The following is a 27270-nucleotide window of genomic DNA, read 5'->3' as shown; positions in this document are numbered from 1 at the left end:
TATAGCTAGCAGTTATTAAAGGTTGTATTTATTTAACATATATGGGTATCAAGCTAAGCACTTTACATATTTTTTCATTTTAATATTCAAAATAACTTTATGAAGCATGGTTCTTATAAAAGATGAGAAAGCTGAGTCCTAGAGAGCTTAAGTAACTTGTCCAAAGATTGTAAAAGTAGTATACTGTCTACCTTGATCTATTATTTTTCAAAACCCATATACCTAACTTCTAAGCTGTTTATTGTTAAGATTATTTTCAATTTATTATTTTCATCTTTGGAATAAAACTCCTTTGTAAAAAAAATTCCCAACTAATGAAATGAGCTTACTCAGCCTTAGTGAACAGCAAAGTTACAACCTGAATTTAAAGAAAGCTTTCCTACTTGAGCTTATAAATTGACTACCAGCTTGATGTTAAAATTAGTTAAAATATACATAAGTTAATTTATACATTGATAATAAGTGTGTCAACAATATATTTCACCAATACATCTTTACCCAAACAGCGCTTTTACAAATTTTCAACCAAATAATAGAAATAGTATTATATACCTAAGAAATTAAGAACTTTTAAAAGTTCATTACGTGGCACAAGATTTGTTTCATTCAACTAACGTTACTACTTTTCTTCCTTTTTGGCAATTTTAATGTTGAGCAACTGGAGAATGAAACAGTATTTGCAAATCATCATTTAGCTTTAAGTACTTGGGAGAATGGTTAATTCAATGGCCACAATGCTAATCAAAGTTTCTTCATTCATTATACACATGATCCAAGATTACTTTCTTTTTAAAATATTACTATACTAAAAATCAGTACCACTGAAAGTAGCAAATTTGTAACAATTTATTCAACAGCTCATCTGTTACAACAAAAGGCTGTTAACCTACCTGTCACTGCTGGTACTACTGCTGCTGCTGATTGAATCACTACTGGAGGATCTACTCCTAGAGCCGCTGCCGCTAGGGGACCTTGCGGGTCTAGACGCTTGGCTAGCCAGCCTCTGAGGAGACTGATTTCTAGACTGGGATGAATGTGGTGAGCGACTCCTGCTGTGCTGGTAATTCCGCTCTGGCCTTCTGCCTCGTACCTCCCGGGTAATATCATCCCTGTAGATATCCCTGTGTACCACACTGGGCAGTGTAAACTGCTCCCGAGCCCTAGGTTCGTATCGGGGATCATGAGCATCAAAACGGTTTGGACTTCGACTCCGAGAAGTATAATAGAGCCCATGTTGTAAAGTCCGCTCGCGAGGATCTCTATAGTAATCCTGATCGTAATGTCTCGTCCGATCAAATCCTCCCGTCCCCCGTTCATGGTGTCCATAGGCACTATGTTCATAAGCACGCTCCCTGTTATCTGAAGCCCTGCATTTAGGAGGGGGGGAAAAATATTTAATCAATCAGAAAGGGGAAAGCAAAACTAAAAGCAAGTCATGCAAACATTCACTTGAGCATTGTCTTTGTCTTTGCAACTGGTCATTTTCTAAACAGCATTAACCTACTTAGTAAGCAAACACTAATAAGCTTAACATTTTACTTGACTCTAAAACTTATTTTCACAGCTGAGAAATCCCTGTTGTAACTGTATATTGGACTTTCATGACTAGTGTTCTGCAAGTCAGTTGTTCTTTTTATTAGGGATTTTCTGGCTTGTAAACAGAAATATACATATGCCATCTCCTTTTTATTTTAAATTTAATGGAACAAGTAGAGACTTTCATTTTAATATGAAAGTTTTCTATACTTTCATCTGATTAAAATATATACCAAACTTTATTTACTTTGCAAGTGTATTTCAGGCAAAATTTCCATGATCGATTTCTCACACAGACATGAAAGCCCCATTGCAATGCATGCCCATGTCCCAGAAATAGGAGGGCATTTTCAAAGAAGTACAGAAAAAAATGTTAAGTGTAACTTTTTCTTATTAACTTTCAACTTCTTGGGTAATTATAAAAATTACTAAATTATGTAAATTGTTGTTCCCAAACAATCACATTTAATAATAAAAATGGAATTTTAAAAAGAAAATCAAACCAAAAAACCACTTGGGATATAAAAATATTGGGCTGCCACATGCTAGTCTATGATGAACTTAACTAATTAAAGAATAATGGTTATTTTATTTTCTGTGCTATCAAATTCCACATAATTTTTAAAATGCCTATTCCATGATTCAATGTGTTAATGTATTACTTAATGGTTACAGGAAATACATTCTCTTAGGGTTCAGCTATATTCAAATTGCCTCTGATGAAATAAGTCAACTTGGGAAACCGTTAAGATACGCTAAAGACTGCTATCAGCAATGGTTTAACTTTAAAAAATTTTCCTGTAGGGCATGAATACTTGTCAATCGAAGAGTACAAAAACTGTTGCATGTACAATTACACACATGCAATTACGTATTAATATTAAAAACCGATTCCAATCCTACAAAGAAATCTTAAGTTCTCTACTTAAGAGAGTTCCTAAAAGACAATTTCACTTGAATCTCAAACATGAGGTTGAGTCTCTTCTCAACCTTACCTTTGGGTCTATCTTCTATCAAAAGTGATTAAGGAATTATGAAAGACATAGAAGAATTAGAATCTCTCCAATAAAGAATATGTGGCAAAATCTTACAACTAATACTATGTCCCCAATACGTGCTTAGATTCCAAATCTCTCCACTAACCTTCATTTTCACCCACCATTTCACTTAGCAACCATACCTTCTCCTAGGCTGTTTTTTCTTTTTACTGCTATTATTAAAAGCAACTGGCATGGCAAAAATTCAGTATTATCTTTCCTACTTAAATATATTAAATGACTTTCTCCTTTTTTATTCACTATTTCTGGAATTTGAATAGATATTTCAACTTCTAACAAACAAGAGGTGTTCCTTTGAGACAAGAGAAAATTTCATAAATAATTCCATTAGTACCCTATCAAATGTTAATCAGTAAGAGCTGTTATTAATGATATAACAGAAGCAACAGGCAATAGTTCTAGGAGAATTACTGCTACAGCTGATATTTTATAAATATGCAAAGTTCTTAACCATTAGGAAGATATAGAAGGCAGGCACAAGAGCTAGCAGAGCTGAAATCTAATAGCTATTCTTTGATTCATCTATTAGTACTAAATGATTCTAGAGTTAGTGGGAAAAAAAGAAAGTTTGACTTGGGTTAGAAGAGGGGCTAATATACACAGGTCAGGACATACCAACCTTTTCCAAGTGTGGAAACACGACCTATAATCCCAATTAAATCTAGGGAGAGAATTGTGAACATAACTTCCCCAATTTTGGCCCCTCTTATGGGGGTAATCCACCTTCTTAATGGGTAAGGGTGTCAAATGATATTTAGATGAACCACAAGGAAAAAAAAAATCTTAATGACCAGATAAAATAATTCCACTGGAAGCAAGCAGTCCCAGACAAACTGTAACTCTCAAACCCCCAGACTTCTTTCTTGAGATAGCAGAAAATTATAAATTGATCCACATTCACAAAAATGTCCAGCCCTAAGTATGAATCAGGCAGCTGACAGAAGAGGAAATATCCTCTACAATTCCACCAAATGAGGAAGGCACAGTTGCTCGCCAACAGTTCACCTTTGTAGCCATCCAGCACAGTCAATTTTGATCGCTGTATCCACAACTGATCGTCACCATGTGTTCAAAGCTAAAGTACCTTTAATTGGACAGCAACTTGCTTAAGAAACAAGATAGTAATCCTCTTCTCCTGGGCTAATGGAATCTTGACTGCACGACATCCCATACATTCCAGCAAACAGAAAAGAATGGCTATATTCCAGGATTTAGGAACGTCCATCATCTCAATTTTTCCCCATTCCATCAAGGAGTATAATTCCAACATGGAAACTGTGTAGATCCAAAATGGAAAAATGAAGCATTGCCTTCACTCTTCTTCATCCAAGTACACATTTCCAGGTTAAAGTATTGTTTGTAGAATCCAAGAGGTTGAATCGTATGGTCTGCTAGGTTTTTTGGTGACAATCCAATTCGTTTGTACACTTTGTGTAGTGAAAACTGAGAAGCAGATATCAAATTCTAAAAGAATCTGTAGGCTCTAATATTCCAGAAATATTCCATATAGTACAACCACAAAATCTGTAGCCAAGTAGCTCCATCAGGTAGAAGGGATATATCCAAGGAAAGACTTAACATTATCCAAGAGAAGGAATAATTAATTCTAGAAGACAGGTAACTCCAAAAATGATGCTGCAATACAAAATCTTCCACCACTTTATATCTCAGGAGTAGATATCCAACCAGCTGCAGGAAATATCCTCTACGATTCCATAAGATACCAGCCACTGGGATAGAAATCACTTCCGTTTCCAACCCAAAATAGGAAACATTGAGAATGCCCAAAACTTTAAATCCATCTGGGGCCCCTAAATACGAGTTTCTGTTTCACCATATCAAATACAAAATACCTGCCTACAGAAACCTTGGAACTTACCCATCAAGTCTCCGCTCATAACGTCCTTCTCGTGCATGAAGTGATGGTGGGGGGCCATAAGCAGGCCCTCCACCACCTCCTCTGAACCCAGAAACCTCTCTACTACGAGATGCTATGGAAACTGTATCATCCAATCCCCGAGCAGCGCTCGGAATGGTGCCTGGTTCATTATAATCCGTGCGTAGGTCTCTATCTCCCATTTTGTTGACTGAGTTGTGAGCCTTCTGTGCACTTTTGATGTCCACAAAATCCACAAAGGCAGCCACTCCTCCTTCAGAACCCCTCTTGGGGAGAATTTTGACACTTTCCACGCGGCCATATCTGAAAAAAAATAAAGTCAACGTTATTGTTGCATAGTAATAATTTTCCAAAAATAGTTTTAAAAACTGTTTATTTTTAAACAATTTACATTATGCATGTATGGGGGAGGGGTTGCGAGTTAATTTAAAATGGCTTTTAAACTCACATTTTTCTTTTTTGAGGCAAATATTTACAAACATTTTGTTTTTTGTTTTTTTTTTAATTTATTTATTTATTTATTTATTTTTTTACTGTGTTGAGTCTTCGTTGCTGCGCGGGGGCTTCCTCTCGTTGCGGAGAGCGGGGGCTACTTTTCATTGCCTTCAGTAGTTGTGGCTCGCAGCCTCTAGAGCGCAGGCTCAGTAGTTGTGGCACACGGGCTTAACTGCTCCGCAGCATGTGGGAGCTTCCCCGACCAGGGCGCGAACCCTGCGTGTCTCCTGCATTGGCAGGCAGATTCTTAACCACTGCGCCACCAGGGAAGTGCCTTACAAACATTTTTACCACATTATTTTATTGCTCTAACTTTTTAAATATAGTATTTACTATAAACTGCCTTTTACCTTCCAGGAACACTTAGCTGAAATGACTCTCAGAAGTTTTTAGGAATTTTTACATTCTAAAAAAGGATATTATACCTAAGATAATCAAAGTAACTTACCAATCTTAAGAGATTTTCATTAAAGTAAAAACTGTAGCTAAAAATGGCTGCTTTACAGATCTCATTTTAATTTAATTCATTAAGTGAAAATGATCTTAGTGAAAAAATGAGATGACTTCAAACACTCCTTACTGGAAGGCAAAATAAATTCAAATATTTTGTGCATTTGCAAGTGTGTCTAGTTTTTAATGTAATCTTTTGCCATTTAATTCTCTTTTCCAGGGGATTAAAAGAAAAAGTGTTAAAATTTATAATTTATGTATAATTGTTATTTATATAAGTTAATAAATCTTCTGACAGACTCTTACGTATACTTATAATTTGGCATTTTAGAAAGAAGGGCACAGTACTTTTAAATATAGCACTCTTACATGCTGAAAATCCAAGATCATAATTTTTTGTAAAATTTATGGCTGCACTGGGTCTTCGCTGTTGTGCACAGCCTTTCTCTAGTTGTGGTGAATGGGGGCTACTATTTGCTGCAGTGCGTGGGCTTCTCATTGTAGTGGATTCTCTTGCTCTGGAGCACAGGCTCTAGGCACACAGGCTTCAGTAGTTGTGGCACACAGGCTCAGTAGTTGTGGCACAGGGGCTTAGTTGCTCTGCAGCATGTGGGATCTTCCTGGACCAGGGCTCGAACCCATGCCCCCCGCATGGGCAGGCGGATTCTTAACCACTGTGCCACCAGGGAAGTCCCCAAGATCATAATTTTACACTTCCCCTGAAGAAGCTGACAACATTATCAGAAAGCCGAACTTTCCTTTTATATCCTCCAGTATGATTTAAGTTACTACCTCTCAGAAGGGAAACATAATCCTAAAATGCAGTTTCATCAGGCCACTGAACTAGATGTAACGAAATTACTTGGGGTAAATTAACTGATGAAAGGATCGCTTAAATTTGGGGGAAAAATAGAAACTGAAATAGTTCTTTCCATACAAACATTAAAAAAAATACCTTCCAATGTATCTGACAAAGGACTTGTATCTAGAATATAAGAAATCTTACAACTCAACCCATTTTTTAAAAATAGGGAAGATGGGCTTCCCTGGTGGCTCAGTGGTTAATAATCTGCCGGCCAATGCAGGGGGCACGGGTTCGAGCCCTGATCTGGGAAGATCCCACATGCCTCAGAGTGGCAGCTGCTGAGTCTGCGCTCTGGAACCTGTGAGTCACAAGTACTGAGACCCACGTGCCTAGAGCCCGTTCTCCACGACAGGAGAATCAACCGCAATAAGAAGCCTGCGCACCGCAGCGAAGAGTGGCCCGCGCTCGCCACAGCTGAAGAAAGCCCACGCGCAGCAGCGAGGACCCAACATAGATAGATAGATAGATAGATAGATAGATAGATAGATAGATAGATAGATTTGTAAAAAAAAAAATTAAAATTAAAAATAGGGAAAACACTTCACCAAAGAAGAAATACAGATGGCAGATAAGCACAGAAAGAGATGCTCAAAATCAGTAGTCATAGGGAAATACAAATCAAAACCACAATAAAATACCACTTCACACCCACTAGGATTGCTATTGGAAAAGAGAACAGAACAGAACAAAACACATATTGGCAAAGATATGGAGAAATTTGAAACCTCCTGCATAGCTGGTGGAACTGTAAAATGGCGCAGCCACTGTGGAAAGTGGCATTTTTCTCCAAAAGTTAAGCACAGAATTACCATATGACCCGGCAATTCCATTCCTAGGTATATACCCAAGAGAACTGAAAACTGGGGCTCAAAAAGATACATTGCACAAACGTTCACTGCATCATTATTCACAAAAACCAAAAGATGGAAACAACCCGACTGTCCATCAATGGATGAATGGATAAACAAAATGTGGCATATACAAACAATGGAATATTATATTAAAACATAAAAAGAAATGAAGTTTCGATACACACTACAACATGGATAAACCTTGAAAACATCATATTAAATGAAATAAGCCAGACACAAAAGGACAATTAGTTTATGACTCCACTTACATGAAGTATCTGGAATAGACAAATTCATGGAGACAGAAAGTAGAACAGAAGTTAACAGGGACTGGGGAGACACAGAGTTTTTGTGTGGGATGAAAAAAATTCTAGAAATAGATAGTGTCAATGGTTACATAACATTGTGAATGCACTTTTTTTTTGGCCACGCCAAGCAGCTTGTAGGATCTTAGTTCCCCGACCAGGGATCAAACCTGGGCCCTGGCAGTGAAAGCGCCGAGTCCTAACCACTGGACTGCCAGAGAATTCCCTGTGAATGCACTTAATGCCACTGAATTGTACACTTAAAAATGGTTAAGATAATAAATTTTGTATATTTTAACACACACAACTTATCACTAAGCCCAAGACTACATAGGTTCTTCTATTAGAAAGAAGAAAAAAAGAGGGAAGCATCAGCCAATTCCCCATCAAAAAAGTCAGTTAGCCAAAGCGTAATACAGGGAAAACAAATATTTAAGCTTAAATTCTTAATAACAAAGAGCTAAATGCAATACTGAAAAGAAGGACCAAATACTTAATGCATAGATTATGCATGCAGAACAAAGTCAAATGGCCCTCCGTCCTCAAAAGGGTGGGCTCACGGTTCCCATAGTTTTTACATAAGGAGAGTACACTCTGGAAACAAAATACGAATTTATCTCCAAATTTAACATAAGAGAACTTTATCAGGTATTACATTACTCTTCTATACTAAAAAAAAAAAAAACCTGTTAACTCTTCACAGCCATGAGAACTCAGCTGGTAAATGTAAATGTGATGTCCTGATTTTATCTACTCTTTCCAAAACAACACAGTTCCTATAGTATTCAAGTATTCCTTAAGTATTCAAATGAAACATTTACTGACATCTACTAATTAAAAAAGAAAAAAGAGCAAAAATAATAAAACCACAGTTAAATAGTATTTCTTTTTTTTTAAACATAAAGCCTTAGTTACAGGTTTTCAGAGAACCTATGGAATAGTCTCCAGTAATATGCACAAAATATTTTCTTAAATTACATAGTCAAAGGTTGTAGTAATAAGTAAACTCATTTGTAATTTTTAAAGAATCAAGAAAACCTTTTTTTTTAAAAATAAGAACATAAAATTAAGAAAGTGTGCTTGATTGCTACAAGCTGCAGTATATAACAATCTAATGGGTTTGTCTTCAAAAACACAATCAAAAAACAACATTAAATTGGTTTCTGTTTGGTCAAAAATATTCACCATCAAAAAATATTAAACTGATCAACATACACTATAATTCTTCTACGTTTTTAAGAGAGAATTTTAAAATAACCCAAAACAATGCCAGATTTGCTGAGATGTTTGGTCTTTCAACATGTGACTATTTATATAGTCAAATTTATATAGTCCTTAGCATCTCCTTGAAGAATATAATTGCAGTGTATTAATGGCCTCACATTTTACATTTGAGAGCATCGTGATATACTCTAATGTTTTTCCTCCACTATGAGAAAAGAGTAGGGGTTCTAATCCCGAATCAGTATTCTTAATTTTATGGTTCTTAACAGGCACTGTTGTAGGCACTTGATGCATATCAGGGAATAAAACAAAGATCCCTAGTCTCATGGAATTGATTTATTTACAATTTTCAGCTCCTTGATATGTGAAAAGAAGATTCCTCCTATTCTAAACTTTTCCTCAACTCTACAAGAAACTTACTTTGTTAATTTCCAAAGCAACACCAAATACATAAAGCTAAAGATCATTAGTATGCTAAAACCCAATGAATTCTCTCAATACCCTTTCTTTCTAAAAGTTACTACATTCATCTTTTATTAGCTGGTTTATCAATAAGAATGCAATTATTAATTTTAATCCTACCTTTTTTTGCAAGTGACCCTACTAATAATAAGCAATAACAAAGAATAGCCACTATTCATTTTCACACAAGTCCTCCTACTACAGAAAACAATCCTCCCCAAGTCATTCTTGAAACATTTACCTGTTATTCAGGATAGACTTACGGAATTGTAATGAGGAGAATATCTGCCTCTTTGAAGAGGCATGCAATTAACCTAAAACACCCATTCATCTAAAACCCAATACATCACTTTCCAAAGATTACGTATTTTATCAAACTATCAATTCTTTGCGTATTGCCCACTTTTCCACCCTTCCACACCATCATGGCTAAGCTGTTCCTTATTCAAAAGAAAACTATCAATAAGTATGAATAGACAGAAAGCGAAAAGCAAATGAGCATGCTGTAAGGGATAAAAAGGCCTAAGAGATGAGTATTACAGTCTGGTTGGGTGACCTATAATAGCAGAAACAATAAATGTTTATGTTTACTTATTATTATTATTTTTTTTTTTTTTTGCCATATGCGGGCCTCTCACTGCCGTGGCCCCTCCCGCCGCGGAGCACAGGTTCCAGACGTGCAGGCTCAGCGGCCACGGCCCACGGGCCCAGCCGCTCCGCGGCATGTGGAATCCTCCCGGACCGGGGCACGAACCCGCATCCCCTGCATCGCCAGGCGGACTCTCAACCACTGCGCCACCAGGGAAGCCCACTTATTTTTTATATTATGAAAATATTCAAAATCATTCCTCTTCCAAACTCAGACCGTTGGGTCATAAATATACCCATTACAACCACCAAATTATCTGCAATAATGCAGTAACATCAACACTTATTTATATAACCCTTTCATAGTAAAAAATTTTTATGAAGGAATTACTAATTTATAAATCAACCACTTGATCCTATATTTAAACCAAAAGACTGGTTTCCCCTCTGTATTAGACCTTTATTTTATTTTCTATACCAGTGACTACAAATACTTCAAGAATGCCAAAAGGCAGAATCCCCTAGAAACTTAAATAATGCATCATAACAGCATTTAAACTGGAACTGGCCACATTTTTCCTACATAATCACAGATCAAAATTTTTATTGTGATAAAATATAACATAAAATTAGCTATTTTAACCATTTTTAAGTGTACAATCCCAATCTTTTCAAATTAATCACGGCTATTTCTTATCAACATAGTAGAGGTAGACATTAAAGCTACCTCATTCACAATTACTGATACCGCCCATACTTCAAACCATTAAATGTAGTAAGTAGCTCAGAATCATATACTCAGATGGCAAAACTCCTGCAATTTGGACATAACCAAATAAGATAGTAATATTTTTAATATGTCATATGTCTCATTATATCAGTTAAAATAAGTTAAAATCCAAAAGAAGAACTTGTTTTAACAATTATCTAGAATGACAAAGATAAATTTAAATTGTTAGCATGACAATGATAAATTACAAGTTAACAGTTTTACTCTATCCAAAGACAATGATCAAAAATTGATATAAACCCAGAAAATAGAAAATATTTGCAAATTATTTATCTGATAGGAGCTCTTACAACTCTACAATGAAAAAGATATAATCCAATTTAAAAACAGGCAAAGGATATAGACAATTTCTCTAAAAATATATACAAACAGCCAATAGCCAATAAACACACAAAAATTTGCTTAACAACATTAGACTTTAGGAAAACAAAAACCAAAACCACAATGAGATACCACTTCACACGAAATAGAATGGCTAGAATATTGATAAAAACGACAGACAATAACAAGTATAAGGAGAAATCTAAACCCTAATAAATTGCTGGTGAGATTGTAAAATGGTACAGCCACTTTGGAATTCAATTTGGCAGTTCCTCAAAATGTTAAACTTAGAATTACCGTATAAGCCAGCAATTCTACTCCTGGGTATGAACTGAAAAGAGAAGTCCACATAAAAACACATACAGAAATGTTCACAGTATCATTATTCATAATAGCCAAAAAAATGGAAACAAACCAAATGTTCAACTGCTGAGTGGAGTTTTTAAAATGTGGTATATGTCCATACAATGGAATGTCATTTGGCAATAAAAAGGAATGAAGTTCTTATACATGCTACAACATGGATGAACCTCGAGAACACTATAAGGGAAAGAAGCCAATCACATATTTTATGATTCCATATATATGTGAAAGGGCCAAAATAGGCAAATACACAGAAATAGAAAATAGATTAGTGGATTCCAGGAGCTGGGGAGAAGGAAGAATGGGGAATGACTGCTAATGGGTATGGGGGTTTCATTCTGGAGTGATGGAAATGTTCTGAAATTAGTGGTGATGGCTGCATAACTCTGCAAATATACTAAAAACAACTGTACACTTTTCCAAGGAAAAATTTTATGCCATGCAAATTATATCTCGTTAAAACTGTTATTAAAAGAAAAAAGACAAAAAATAGTACCTGTCACTGTCTTTTATATTTATTTATTTGGCTGTACCGGGTCTTAGTTGTGGCATGCGGGATCTTTAGTTGCGGCATGTGGATCTAGTTCCCTGACCCAGGGACTGAACCTGGGCCCCCTGCACTGGGAGCACAGAGCCTTAGCCACTGGACCACCAGGGAAGTCCCTGTCACCTCTTTTAATACAACAGATTTTACAAGTCCTTTAGTCACAAGTGTCTGCGTTATCTCAATACAAATCAACTGCCTGCCATGTTTCCTGTAAATGGGCACATTTAAGGAAGACATTTTCTATTTCAAGCATGCCTGCCTGGAAAGATAAGTAACCCATTAGATGACAGCCAAAACCTATCTTCACTTCATGGAGATACAGAATTCTTTCGGGAAATCTACTGTGAAATAAATTTATGTATAAAAGATTTTAAAATTATTCTTAAATAATTAATATATTTCCCTTTAATCACTTTATCTTTGGAGTAAGTACAAATGATTACTAAAGATGAAAAAAACAGACTCAGAATCCCTAAAGCCAGCAAAGCACAGTCAAACACAGGACCCTAGCCTCATTTTAGAAAAAGCTAAAATCGTAAAATGTTTCTCTACTTGGAGGAATGGGGGAGAGGTGGAAAAAGAAGGGCGGGGGGAGAATGATTTGTAATATTTTGATTTGTGTTCTCTCTCTGCCAAAAATAAATAAATAAATAAATATATATTAGTTTGTTGTAGTCTGGGAAAGACTCTCAGCCTGAGATAAAATCCCTATGTCATAAAAGAAAAGACCATATAAATTAAACCACATAAAAATTACAGCTCCTAAATAGCAAAATACAGTCAAAAGACAAATGGGGAAAAATACTTGCACATGAGAAATCAGCGATTTCCTAAATATAAAAATTCTTCCAAATCAAGGGAGACAGAGGTCCAAACAAAACACAGGCAAAATACCCAAATAGGAAATTTTTTTTTAATATTTATTTTATTTATTTATTTGGTTGCGTCAGGTCTTAGTTGCAGCAGGCTGGCTCCTTAGTTGTGGCATGCGAACTCTTACTTGAGGCATGCATGTGGGATCTAGTTCCCGGACCAAGGATCGAACCCAGGCCCCCTGCATTGGGAGCACGGAGTCTTAACCACTGCGCTACCAGGGAAGTTCCAGGAAATTCTTTAAAAATACACCCATACACACAAAATGGTAAACAAAAGCTGCTCAATTTCCACCCAAAATTTCAAAAATCCAAATAAAAAAAAAATGCCATGCAACACAAAGACCTAAATTTAATAATACCCAGATATTAGCTAGAGTCTAAGAAAATAAATACTTTCATAACACTGTCTGCAGGGAGTATAAATTAGAGAAACCTCTTAGGAAGACATTTGATAGACTGCTTAGTAAGCAACACTGCTTATAACAGTTTAAAAAAAAAAAAAGAAAGAAAGAAAAAAAAGAAGAAGAAAAAAAAAAAGGAACGCACCATTCCACTTTCTCTATGAATTTGACTGCTCCAGGAAGCTAATGTAAGTAGACTCATACAATATTTGTCCATTTGTGACAGCCTTATTTCACTTAGCATAAAGTCTTCAAGGTTCATCCATGTTGAAGCATGTGTCAGAATTTCCTTTCCTAACATAATATTGTAAATCAACAATACTTCAATTTAAAAAAGAAGAATTCCCTTCCTTTCTAAGGCTGAATAATACTCCGTGATATGTATTTTGTTGTCACACATTCTGTTTACCTTCCATGGGTCATGAACACTTAGATTGCTTCTATCTTTTGGCTATTGTAAATGCTTGTATGAACATAATACATTACTTTTTTAAGATGAGAAATGATTTATTGACTCTAATTAGAAAAGGTTTAAGAAAACTTGAACACTGAAGATAAGCTTAATTCAACCAACAAAACTACAGTCAGCTGTTTATCAAATCCATGGTTAGTGCCTAGATTCCTGTACATGAAAACTTGATGACTACAACTCTTGGGAAAAGGCAATGTTTTCAGTAAAGCTTTGAATGACAAAATTCTTCAGAACTATTAACGGCACCATTACTTCAGTGAAAAAATACGTATATGCATTATTTTGCACCAATCTAATGGTGCAAAATAACTATTTACTAGCTAAAATTAATTGTTAACAAAAAGAGAGTGCGCAACTGATATGTAAACCTCTGAAAGATTATCCAATTATAAGGAGAAAACAATCTGAAAGATTCTATGATCTTTAGACGTTACTGGCTACATAAAATAGGAAGCCTGAATCTTTTACACAATCTTAGAATTCATAAGGTACTTCTTCAGAGAATAGGAGGGAGGAGTTTACACTCTAAAAGTCAAAATATATAGTGCAGGGGACTCCTCTGGCAGTCCAGCAGTTAAGACTCTATGTTCCCAATGCAGAGGACCTGAGTTCGATCCCTGGTCAGGGAACTAGATCCCGCATGCCGCAACTAAAAGATCCCACATGCCGCAACTAAAGACCCCACACGCCACAAAATCCCACGTGCCATAAGACCGGGTGTATCCAAATAAATAAATATATATATATATATATATATATATATATATATATACACACACACACAGTACAGGAATACAGACAATGATGGTGGTCACTAAGTTAACTTTTGGACATTTCTTCTCACAATAATTAATGAACAACTTCATAAATGTGTCTGATTTACATAGTACTGAGAAAAGCTCAAGTATAATTGTAAAGAGAATGCAAATGACCATGATTAACCATTTCTTAAAGTAATGGCAGTAAATAAAACAGATGAAGAAAAAAAGGAGCAAGGCAAGTTGATCAAAAGGGGAAGGCTGGAGAAAACAAAGTTGAAGTAGCAGAAGCCAAGAAACTAACAAAAATCCACATCAAGAGTCTGGGGTATAAACACAAAGGACTATGAAAATGTGCTTCCTACCTGGCTTAATAGGACTATTACAGTACAACTGCTGAGAAGGAAATTAACTTCTACCTATGGCTTACTTCTTAGTAAAATAACAGTTTAAAAACAGACTTTGAGAAATTTATAAATTCCCTCTAATATTTCACTTGATTAGACTTCTATCCTTATTTCACAATATATGGTTACTTAGAACAGAATCAGGACAAATGTGATCTTTTTGTAATATACATAAATTCCATATTCTTTTCATCCACCACGGCATTTCTGTAAATCTTTAAAGACTACCGATATTTCCAGATTAAGGAAATGGGTCTTCTTTATCACTCTTTAATCTTAAAAGGTCTTTGGGTTTTTCTACTCACTTCCAATGGTTTATAAACTTTTAAATAATCATGCTTCCCAATAAAAACTCTGCATGAAATTAAGCCTATTAAATTAAGAAATAAGTCACCAGTCTCTATGCCAATCATTCCTGAAACTTGTTAAATATGCAAACTTCTCCAGTCAACACTTTAGTCATTAATTATAATCTCCAGAACTAAAAAGCTTTTCTTTACAAGCAAAACCTTTATACAAATTTCCAGTAAGATCAACACAAAGGAAATCAAATGTCATAACCCTGTGAGACCCCAAGCTGTGACGAAAGTTCCTTTTATACCTCTACTTTTAGAGCCGCATAGCAAACTTGCTGAAAAGGAATAATATGAGTCAAAAACCACCGTGGAAAGGGCTACTTCATTAAAAAAAAAAAAACAAAAAACAGGTATAAGTGACAAGAAAAACTAGAGTATATCATTATACACCTTAGATTAGTATAACAAAGCACAGACACCATTTTTTTAAATTAACTGCAATATAATTTAAAACTATTTGAAACTTTACAAATGCCACTTAAGTCTGAACCCAAAAAAGACTATTTTTGATTGATGAGCATAGCTGGTTAGGAGATGATTTATCTGAAAGGAACTGGTACACCAATGTTTTGTATGATGGCTACACAGTATTTCTAGATATTACGCTCTTTTATAATCCAACTAATCATCAAAATATACTTTTTAAAAATCTTCACAGCATTCCAGTGACCTTTATGCACTATGAAGAATGGCTAGAATAAGATTTTCTTTTCTTTTTTTTTGCATGAGAGAGCTTTTAATATTATACTTATTCATCTCTCACTTTACATTTTCAGTTATCAACGGAAACACCATTTGTATCAAAATCTGACACAGTGAGCATATACACAGGAGAGTCATGTATAGATTTTCACTGACCCCATAGAGATGTTACATGTCCCATTTTACACCTTGTTTTGTCATTTAATATTTTTCCATGCCAATAAAGACCCTTTGCCAGTTCTAACACGGTGTGCCCTAGAACAAGATTTTCTAAACTAAAAAGACCTTAGAAATCTTTTTTTTTTTTTTAATTTATTTTTTGGCTGCATTGGGTCTTTGTTGCTGTGCGCGGGTTTTCCCTAGTTGCAGCGAGCGGAAGCTACTCTTCATTGCGGTGCTCGGGCTTCTCGTTGCGGTGGCTTCTCTTGTTGCGGAGCTCTAGGCACATGGGTTTCAGTAGCTGCAGCACAGGGGCTCAGCAGTTGCAGCACGTGGGCCCTAGAGTACAGGCTCAGTAGTTGTGGTGCACGAGCTTAGTTGCTCTGCGGCATGGGGGATCTTCCCGGACCAGGTATCAAACCCGTGTCCCCTGCACTGGCAGGCGGATTTTTAACCACTGCACCACCAGAGAAGTCCCCTTATAAATCTTATAATCTGACCCATTCAATTCATGGGAGAAAATAAATGTACCTACTTTATATAATAAATGTGTTACTGGGAACTTCCCTGGTAGTCCAGTGGGTAAAACTCCACGCTCCCAATGCAGGGACCCCATGTTCAATCCCTCATCAGGTAACTAGATTCCACATGCATGCCTCAACTAAACAGTTCGCATGCTGCAACTAAGAGTCCACATGCTGCAACAAAGATCCCACGTGCCACAACGAAGATCCCAAGTGCAACAACGAAGATCCAGCACAGCCAAAGTAAATAGTTAAATAAATAAACGTTTTACTGAAGACTTAAGGTGTCTTAGTTGGTTTTTGTTTTTGTTTTTGTTTTTTTGGCCGCGCCGCACAACTTGCAGGATCTTAGCTCCCCAACCAGGGATTGAACCTGGTCCTTAGGCAGTGAGAGCACAGAGTCCCAACCACTGGACTGCCAGGGAATTCCCTGTCTTTTTTATATACAGCATCACATACTAACTGAATCTTAGATACTCTCTATAAATTGAGATTTTTGCAAATCTTGTTTTCTTTGATTAAGGCTGAACCCACTCACATAATAGAAATTAATATCTATTATAGCATTTAATTCTAACATTGGATGTGCTTGAAATTCATTTCATTGAAAGAATTCAAGCTGACTAAAAGGAACAACCTTAAAAAATCTAAGGATTCCATGATTTCTACGATAAAACTGAGGCGGGGTGGGGGTGGGGGGGCCGGTGGATGAAAAACCAGAAAAAAATTCCCACAAGAAAAACAGCAGTTCTAATCCTATAAGTTTACAATGACGAAAAAGAGGAGGGGAAAAATAAAGCTATTCACAGGACACTATCTTTGTTTTGTTTACTAGTCTTAAAGTTTTTCGGTGATTCTTAACTTTTTAACCTCAACCTTTTTATGTCAAAGCTAAAGTTAAGTACTTAAATATACTGCTAGCATTCTATTCTTAACATAATGGTTTGCCTAAACCAATATTTCTTACACTTTTTTCCACGGACTGCTTTGACAGCCAGTGAAACCTATAAACCCTTTCTCGGACTATTATTAAATTAATCAAGTAAAATGCACGAATTACAAAGAAACCAATTATACTGAAATACAATTATCAACTTTTGAACATACAGGAAATACAGGACAAAAGGTGATGTTAATGTATACCACAGGACAGGCATGTAATCAGCAAAACACACACTGAGAAACTCTACAACTTGGTTTCCAACAAATTAAGTTGTAAGCAGAGAGAGAGATTAAAACCTATGGATTAAAAAAGGCTGAAATAGGGCTTCCCTGGTGGCGCAGTGGTTGAGAGTCCGCCTGCCGATGCAGGGGACACGGGTTCGTGCCCCGGTCCAGGAAGATCCCACATGCCGTGGAGCCGCTGGGCCCGTAAGCCATGGCCGCTGAGCCTGCGCGTCCGGAGCCTGTGCTCCGCAACGGGAGAGACCACAACAGTGAGAGGCCCGCGTATCGGAAAAAAAAAAAAAAAAAAAAAGGCTGAAATAGTCCCATGTCCATCAGTAAGTAAATAAACTGTGGTATCCTGACTGTGGTGGTGGTGATTACAAGGATGCCTACATTTCTCAAAATTCAACAAACTCAACATTGAAATAGGTACATTTTACTGTATGCAAATTATACCTCAATAAAAATTTTAAAATATATCTTATGTACCTTATTTAGAGCCTGAGTAAAAAAAAAAAAAAAGATTCTTAAAACAATTACAAATTCGAGTACTGGCTGGATATTTGAAAACACTGACTGGGTATTTGAAATAAGGATATACCATAGTATTGCTGAATATCTTTAAACAGTTCTGATCTTCTAGAGATAAACACTGAAATACTTGTGGATTAAATAAGATGTCTGGGATCTACTTCAAAATAATACCAACTATACACATTGTAGGGCTTGTGCAAAGGAATAAGATTTTAATTCATTAAGGAACTCTGGTCAGGGGTGAAGAGTAGTGTAGAGGGAGCAGAAAAAAAAAGGTGATGCAGCCACTATGGAAAGCAGTATGGAGGTGACTCAAAAAGTTAAAAATAGAATTACCATATGACACAGCAATTCCACTTCTGGGTACATAACCAAGGAAATGGAAAACACCAATTTGAAAAGATATGCATCTCCATGTTCATTGCAGCATTTTATTTACCAAAGCCAAGATACAGAAACAACCTGTGTCCAGGGATTGATGGATGGATAAAGAACATGTGGCATATGTGGTGTGTGCACATGTTGTGTGCGCGCACGCACACACACACAGACGCGCACACAATGGAATACTATTCAGCCGTAAAAAAGAAGGAAATCTTGCCATTTGCAACAACATGGATAAACCTTGAGAGCATTATGCTAAGTGAAATAAGTTAGAGAAAGACAAATACCATAAGATCTCACTTATATGTGGAATCTTAAAAAGAAAAGTCATTGATACAGAAAACAGATTGGTGGTTGGGGGTTGGAGTGACGGGTGGAATGAAAGGGCTCAAAAGATAAAAACTTCCAATTATAAAATGAATAAGTCATGGGGATATAATGTACAGCACAGTGACTACAGTTAATATTGTACTGCATATGTGAAAGTTCCTAAGAGAGTAAACCTTGAAAGTACTTTAAGAGAGTAAATCTTGAAAGTACATATCACAAGGAAAAAAAACGTTTTTTGTACCTATGTATGGTGAGGAATGTTAACTAGACTCACTGTGGTGATCATTTTGCAATATATACAAATACCAGATCATTACGTTGTACACCTGAAACCAATATAATGTTATATGTCAGTTACACTTCAGTTAAGAATTAAATTAATTAAAACTTATTAATTTAAAATTAGTATTAAAAATTTTAAGTTAAAACAAACAAAAAAAGAAATAAGGTTGAGGTCAATAAGCCTGGGGGGAAGTGGGGTGAGGGCAAGATTTTGCTGAGATACTACACAAAGTGAGTGACTGACGCCCAAATAAATGGAGCAATGATGATACCTAAAAAACAAACTCCCTTCTTACTAGCCCCTCTTCTGAATGACTCAGCATATAATACAGCTCATACTGATCCTGTAATTAACCTCATGTCATAAAGTCAGTGGTCGAAGTAGAACCAAAACTAAAATTTTAAAAGTGGGGTAGCTCGAAATCTGCTTACAAATGGTACCAGAGGCAGGTAATTCATTCATCCACAAGTTGTCTCCTATGAGAGAAAAAACTGAAGACAAAAACATGCAAGTCATTTCCAGCCCCACCTTCCTTTTCTTGCCTTGCCTTCCACCTCCCCCACAATGTTGGTTTCCAACGAGAAAAGCCAAGAGGGAGGTGATTTGACGCAGAGGCAGCAGGCGTGAGGTGCCCAGAGGTGGCAGGCAGCGGTGGGGGAGGCAGAGTGGTTGGCCTATTAGTTACACTAAGAACACACTGGGCAAATAAGTAAATATATTGAGAATAATAAGAAGTTTCTCACTGTCTGAGAAGGGATTTATAAACATGGAAATGGGGAGGTTAGAAAGAATCCTCATGTATTGAAACGTGTGAACATAGTTTCAAAATATATAGAGATATATGTATTATATATACATGTAAACATATATACATGTGTACACACACAATACATATCCTCTTAGCTCTGCAGCAATGGGTAAACTGTGCACCCAGATCGTGGGTTTCTAAATACCATCCCTCCCTAAAAGGAACCAGAGTCTCTTGGAGAATGGCTGATTACAGGACTGGGAAAGGGAAAATACAAGATGAGCCTTTGTTGTTGCCAGAAATAAAGAAATGCTTAAAAGAGTAGTGCGGAGATATCAAAAGGACACAGTAGCCAGTTTGAAGGAGTGCCCACTGGTCAAATCTAGAATGATTTGGGTATCAAAATAAGCAAGTCCTGAATTAAAACCCATTGAAAAAAATGGAAATCATATATATGCGTGTGTGTATATATATTTCCAAATCAAATTATGGAAAATTCTTACCTACAGAATAAATGTATAAGAAATAACAATTAATAGATGCTCATTTGGCAACAATCACAGCAGTATATAATACAGTCAAGCGTTATCAATGGGGGACTACCCTGGGGGTCCAGTGGTTAAGAGTCTGCCTTCCAATGCAGGGGATGTGGGTTTGATCCCTGGTCGGGGAACTAAGATCCCACATGCCACAGGGCAACTAAGCCCGTGCGCCACAACTACTGAGCCCGTGCACCAAAACTAGAGAGAGAAGCCCGCATGCTGCAACGAAAGATTCCGCATGCCGCAACTAAGACACGATGCAGCCAAAAATAAATGAATAAATAAATATTTTTACAAAAAGTTATCAATAGCTGCTAAGACTACTGGCTTTAGGGTTGATGATGGAAAAGACTATCAGTGCAATACTGGAATATCTCTCCATAAAATGCTAATCAAATAAAGGGGGGAAAACGGTGAACACACTAACTTTACTAGGTGATCAAAGTTAACATCACCACTGGTGGGATGGATCCAATACTGTCTCCATATTCTGAAAAAGCACAGAATCATTTCTCTGGTATTCCTGCCAAGATTGCAAGACCTGATCTGGTCATGAGGTAATACTGGACAGACCTGGGTAGAGGGTCAGCCTGCAGAATGAAAGAACTATGCTCTTGGGCTTCCCTGGTGGCTCAGTGGTTAAGAATCCGCCTGCCAATGCAGGGGACACGGGTTCGAGCCCTGGTCTGGGAATATCCCACATGCCGCGGAGCAACTAAGCCCGTGTGCCACAACTACTGAGCCTGTGCTCTAGAGCCCGCGAGCCACAGCTACTGAGCCTGCGCTCTAGAGCCCGCGAGCCACAGCTACTGAGCCTGCATACCTAGAGTCCGTGCTCCGCAACAAGAGAAGCCACCGCAGTGAGAAGCCCGCACACCGCAAAGAAGAGTAGCCCCCACTTGCCACAACTAGAGAAAGCCCGCACGCAGCAATGAAGACCCAACGCAAAAATAAATTAATTAATTAAAAATAAAAAAAGAGTTGTGCTCTTTAAGACTATCAGGCACATGAGAATTTGGGTAAGAAACTGTTCCAGACAGACAACATGTACCGGCTAGGATCCTGGACCAAAAAGGAAAGAGGGACATTGTTGGGATGGCTGGCATCATTTGAATGAGGTCTATGGATTGAGTAATAGTGCTATACCAATGTTGATTTCCTTGCCGAAAATACTGTATGGTGCAATGCAGTTTTGGGGAGATATACACTGGAGAATTTAAGGATGTCATGCCAGGAAAAGACAAGAGAAGGTAATGGAGCAAATGTGGCAAAATGCTAACAACTGAGGAATTTGTGTGAAGGGAATGTGGGAATTCTTTGCACTTTTCCTGAACTATTTCAAAATAAATTTTAAATGAAAAACAACAAACAAACACATAGGAAGGTGAGAAGTGGATCTACGTGCATGGATAGGCCTTCATTCCTGTGTATCAAATGCCATATTTTCAAAGAGGCCTTCCTCGTCACTCCCACCCGCATTTACTCTCCATCCCCTCCTCTGCTTTTTTCCTCGTAAGGCAGAATACGTTCTGGTTGATGGTCATTGGGGCTGAACAATGGGTACATGAGATTTATTTACTATTCTTCTACTTTTGTGTATGTTCAAAATTCTCCAAGGTAAAGTTTAAAAGTATATCTACAACACAGATTGATCATACAGTAATATATATATGCATCTTTATTGATGCATTAAATATAAGTATTTAACAGCAGGTCTAATAGCTATTGTCATTTCCAAGTTGTGATGAGCATAAATGAAATATCTGCAACAACTGTAATGTAAAATATGAAAATACATCTGACTGGCGTTGGTGGTGAAATCATCACAGGTACTACTAATACTACCATGTTGGTACTACACCACAATATAGTTATAATTGATGGAAATGCTAAATTCTGATTAAGAAGTTAGTGAAAATAAAGACATACTATTTTCCTATCCAAATTTAAGTACCTCCTCCTAAATTCTGGTCTAAATAGTAATAGTTTTCATTCTAACACCCTTTTGACATAATAAAGTGATAAACTTTTTAAATCTTTTTTCTTTTCATCCGAGGTTACTTAAATAATCTTAAGTGGGGAATATCCTGGCAATCCAGTAGTTAGGGTTCCTTGCTTCCACTGCAGGGGGCATGGGTTCGATCTCTGGTCGGGGAACTAAGATCCTGCATGCTGTGTCACGTGGCCAAAACATAAAAATTAAAAAATTTTAAAAATAAAGAATAAAAGTATCTTGAGTGAAAAAGAGCCTTTATTGCAGACAGCATAAATTTTAAAAATTAACGGTTGAAACAAAAATCCACCACCTACCAATTTACTGACTTACAAAAGATGCAAATCACTATACATCCAATATAGTTGTAAAATACAAAGTGTTTTTGAGTAAAAATATCCTAGTTTTTTGGTTTTTTGTTTGTTTGTTTTTTGCGGTACACAGGCCTCTCACTGTTGTGGCGTCTCCCGTTGCAGAGCACAGGCTCCGGACGCGCAGGCTCAGCGGCCATGGCTCACGGGCGCAGCCGCTCCGCGGCATGTGGGATCTTCCTGGACCGGGGCACGAACCCGTGTCCCCTGCATCGGCAGGCGGACTCTCAACCACTGCGCCACCAGGGAAGCCCCTAGTTTTTTAATCAAAGGAATAAAATGATGGGGTATTTTTCTAAAAGATTAGAGTCAATTTTAAGAATCAAATAAACTATAAATGTATTATATGTAAAAGTACATATACTGTGTGTAAACATGATAAGAATGTAACAAAGCCAATACAAGATATAAACAGAAAAACCTTAATTTCATTTGTCAATGTAACCCAAACTCAGCATCTAATACAAAGATACAAAGACATACACATACCCCCAGAGTTTAATGCTGGACTAAAAATCTAGCACCAAGTGCATAACACAAGCAATAATAGGTATCTTCCATTTGAATTTTCCCAGAAATATTCCTTAGCTGTAAGAGGTGGAGCAGTTCTTATATAATAAAAATCTTTAAACATGTTAGATTTCAATTCATCCCTATACTCAAAATGAAATCCTAAGTAATTAAATCCAAAAATTCACCGAATTTAAGTTAGGGTTTTATAGAGACATCCCGTTGTGGGGTTTTTTTAGATGTTTATAATTTTCAACTTGGCAGACAGTGACACATGTAGGGGGAAAAATCAGAATGTTGCAATACTTTAACATCATACCAAGAACATCTTTTCACTGCAAAGCGTATTTCCACACACAAAAAACCAGCTAGACAGCACACAAAATTATATAATTTCTAATAAATTGATTAAACATCCTAATCGGTTTCCACAATAGAGTATGCTATTTTCATCCAAAATATGGGTAGTGGGCTTCCCTGGTGGCGCAGTGGTTAAGAATCTGCCTGCCAATACAGGGGACACGGGTTCAAGCACTGGTCCGGAAAGATCCCACATGCCGCGGACCAACTAAGCCCGTGCGCCACAACTACTGAGCCTGGGCTCTAGAGCCCGTGAACCACAACTACTGAGCCCGCGTGCCACAACTACTGAAGCCCGCGCACCTACAGCCCATGCTCCACAACAAGAGAAACCACTACAATGAGAAGCCCACGCACTGCAACAAAGAGTAGCCCCCGCCTGCCGCAACTAGAGAAAGCCCGGGAGCAACAACGAAGACCCAACGCAGCCAAAATATAAAAGAAAAGAAAAGAAAGAAAATTTTTAAAAATTTTTGAGTGGCTGTAAGACATATAATAATAAAGAAAACATTAAACAAAACAAACAGTAAAGGTTAGAAATTGAATTATAGAAAAGTGTTACGTTATTTAGTCTCCTTGTTCAGCAGACTAATATGTCAGTTTAAAGTTGAACAACTATTTATTTCAAATCATCCAATATCAACATTCAGGAGCACGATCTGAATGAATATACATACTCAAGGTATTTTTCAGCCTACAGTGTTTACTCTAAATACTGTGACTAGTTAAAAACAGCTCAAACACTAGGGAGTCTTAAAAGTAAAAGCAAAAAAATATATAGTCTCCAACTGGAATATGCTAGTTTTCATGAAACATTTCAATTTTTTTTTAATTTAGGCAAAATTTCAAACTAAGAGGAAAATGAGACTTGGAAGAATATTTGGAAAAACTTCCACATTACCACTATCTCTATAACTTCTATACAAGTCTTTCCAAACCACTGGTGCGTACAGGATTAAAAATGTCTCCTAAATCAAGCCCGAAATCTCTTCATAAGTATACCAAACAATACAACGCCTGAGCAATCAAGAGTCCACAAGAAAGGCAGTTGGGAAAAGGTGCCCTCTATACAAGGCAAACACCATCATTCTTCTTGGCACTGAACCCTATGTTTCCCTCCAATCTGCCAGAAGCATTCTAACTCAGGAAATAAAATACAACATCACAAGTATTCTGTATTAGTTTCTAATGCTATTTCTCAAGATAAGTGTAAAATTATTTTACTTTACTTTTTTTAATGTTCAAAAAGCCTGTCATGAAAATAGGTATTCAAAATTATAACATTCAAAAACAAAGGTGTTTCTTCAAAGAAACTGGCCCAGCTCAAAAGAATAAACCATGTAGCAGTGATGCGGGCTAGGGAGTCAAATTTGTTTAAGTCTAAAAGTATCTCTAGTTATAGGAGTATGTAAGGGCAAGGAAACTTTACCACAATACTTCATATTGGGTCCCAGAAGTAAACCAAAGTCATGTAACATAACATATATTCCAGCTATTTAAACTCAGGAAAACTATTATGATTGGACATGTAAAGTTAGCAAAATGAGGGAGAAGATATGCGGATATATGTATATGTATAGCTGATTCACTTTGTTATAAAGCAGACACTAACACAGCATTGTAAAGCAATTATACTCCAATAAAGAGGTTAAAGAAAGTGACCGCAGCAAGATAAAATAAAGTTAAGAAAACAAAACACTTTTAAATGAGTTTCATTCTTTGACAAAATTTTTACATGAGCTGCTACCTTGCTCAACCTCTGTGTGATCTTTAACTTATTCTCTAGAACTGGAGAATGGATGGGAAGAACCTGAATATGTGATTTACTTCAAACCTGAAAATAAGATACAGAGACTTTTATGTCCTTTAAAGGGTTCTATTCATTTGTTCATTCTAATTCAGGGAGTCGCCTTTGCACACACCTCTCTCCCTCTAACAACTAAGACAGCGACCAATTGTTGTATAACTCCTCCCTTCCCCCTTCAATCCAGCTAACATACCATACAAAGAAAAGGACTTTCTCTATTGTGCAAATTCAGTCCCTGCAATGGATCTTTGTTAACTAAATCTGATTCAGAAATACTCATTTAATTCTTTTCAATCAGCATATTGAATGCTGTTAAAATCATGAGCACAACAGATTATTCTTATTGCAAGAAGGTAAAGCCAAATTTTGAAAATGTTCTGATTACATTTTAAAGGTTTGCTCTTTCTTTGGCACAGAGGGGAAAAAAAAAGCCAAATCAGCAACCTTCCCTCAACCTATTTTCTAGCAAAAGCACTAATCAAAATATAAATAAAAGAATTGGCTCTGACCCTCCCCCATCCCAAATGCCTCTTAAACTGCCCTGCTCCCAAAGCTGCCTCATTTAATCATTTTTTTAATCCAAATACTTACTACAAAAGCCTAATCACCGTTACGAGAACATTCATTTTGAAAACATTTTATATAATGTATTCCCAGTGTACACCTCTTAATCCTGTAAAACAGTTATTAATGTTGAAATCAGCTAGGGAAAACGGTAAAAGTAGGCACTTCAACCTCAGTTTTAGTATAGGTATTGCATGGTTTTTCTCATTATGATTTCTAAAAGACATCAGAATTGGATGTTCTTAAATTTTCTTGCAGAACTCTCATTCTGGTACAAGCACTGTTTTATCCCTTTCACTTAAATTATTCACATTTAGTTTTCCTCCCGGTAGCAACCACACACTTTACAAAACATTTTCTACAATAAGGAGAAAAGACCTTGAATTTCTCCAAACAAAGTCCATTTAGCTTCACAGCTGGATCAGCAAGAACATTTCTTGTACCCGTTTTAAGGATACACAAGAAGCCAGAAATAGAAATTACCTGTTAGGGGGTGGAGATGGGAAGGGGAGAGTGGGAACTGGAATTCCCAGGGTCGGGGTAAAGAGGAGATTTTTCTCTGTAAACCTTTTTACACTCTTTAAACCCACTAAGAATGCACCATCTACCCAAAGAACTAAGCAAACTTGTTTAAAATTTTCAAAAGTTGCATTTAAAATAAAGGAATTTCAGGGACACTAGGTCTACTTAGTTTTAAGATAATCTTATCAATAGCATCTGCTTTTGCTCTGCAATACGTAACACACTCCTTTAAATGCAGTCGTGAGCAATGTGCCAGCTAAGCCCTCTTTAACACAGCAACGTTCCTCCAGACCGCCGCTTTCCAAGGCAGCTCGCATCCTCTGCCCGCTCCTCCCTCTGTGCATTCTGAGATCTGCTCTGCTGATTCCCACTTAAAGTGGGTCCTGGCCGCCATTTTAGAAAGTCATTCACACAAGCCGGCCGGCAGCACCATCCACTTAAAAAACCTTCCAAAACTCCCTCGGACGATTTCCTCTTTCCTCTCTAACCCCTCATCTTGCAGAGGGGTCAAACTCCCCGCGATAGGCATACAGTGTCTCTAGAATCTGCATAATGCGAAATGACACGTCTGGCCACATGATACTGAGGGGGCAAAGCAAATGCTGCAATGCACGTGTTTGCACGTCGGTGCATACGAATTTCCCAGGCAGACACCTACAGAGAAGGTCCACAAGGAGATAAAAGTGAGCACATCTAAGTGGCTTTTCCAGTCCAATAATCTGCACCTAAATGATTTTTCCACCAAAACA

General features: G+C 37.0%; 1 protein-coding gene across 1 annotated transcript in view; it reads right to left on the bottom strand.

Annotated features, from left to right (window-relative positions):
- SPEN (spen family transcriptional repressor) overlaps positions 1-27270 on the bottom strand; it is an 81326-nt gene that overhangs the window by 52178 nt on the left and 1878 nt on the right. Inside the window, exons 2-3 of the mRNA XM_065893708.1 lie at positions 4474-4794; positions 891-1367 (exon numbers count right to left, since the gene is read on the bottom strand). Coding sequence (XP_065749780.1) covers positions 891-1367; positions 4474-4794 — 798 coding nt within the window. The remainder of the gene's footprint in view (positions 1-890; positions 1368-4473; positions 4795-27270) is intronic.

Source organism: Phocoena phocoena, chromosome 1, assembly GCF_963924675.1.
Source record: "Phocoena phocoena chromosome 1, mPhoPho1.1, whole genome shotgun sequence".
In the NCBI taxonomy this organism is placed as follows: domain Eukaryota; kingdom Metazoa; phylum Chordata; class Mammalia; order Artiodactyla; family Phocoenidae; genus Phocoena; species Phocoena phocoena.
Note: the sequence above shows the minus strand (reverse complement) of the source record. Positions and strands in the feature narration are given on the sequence as shown.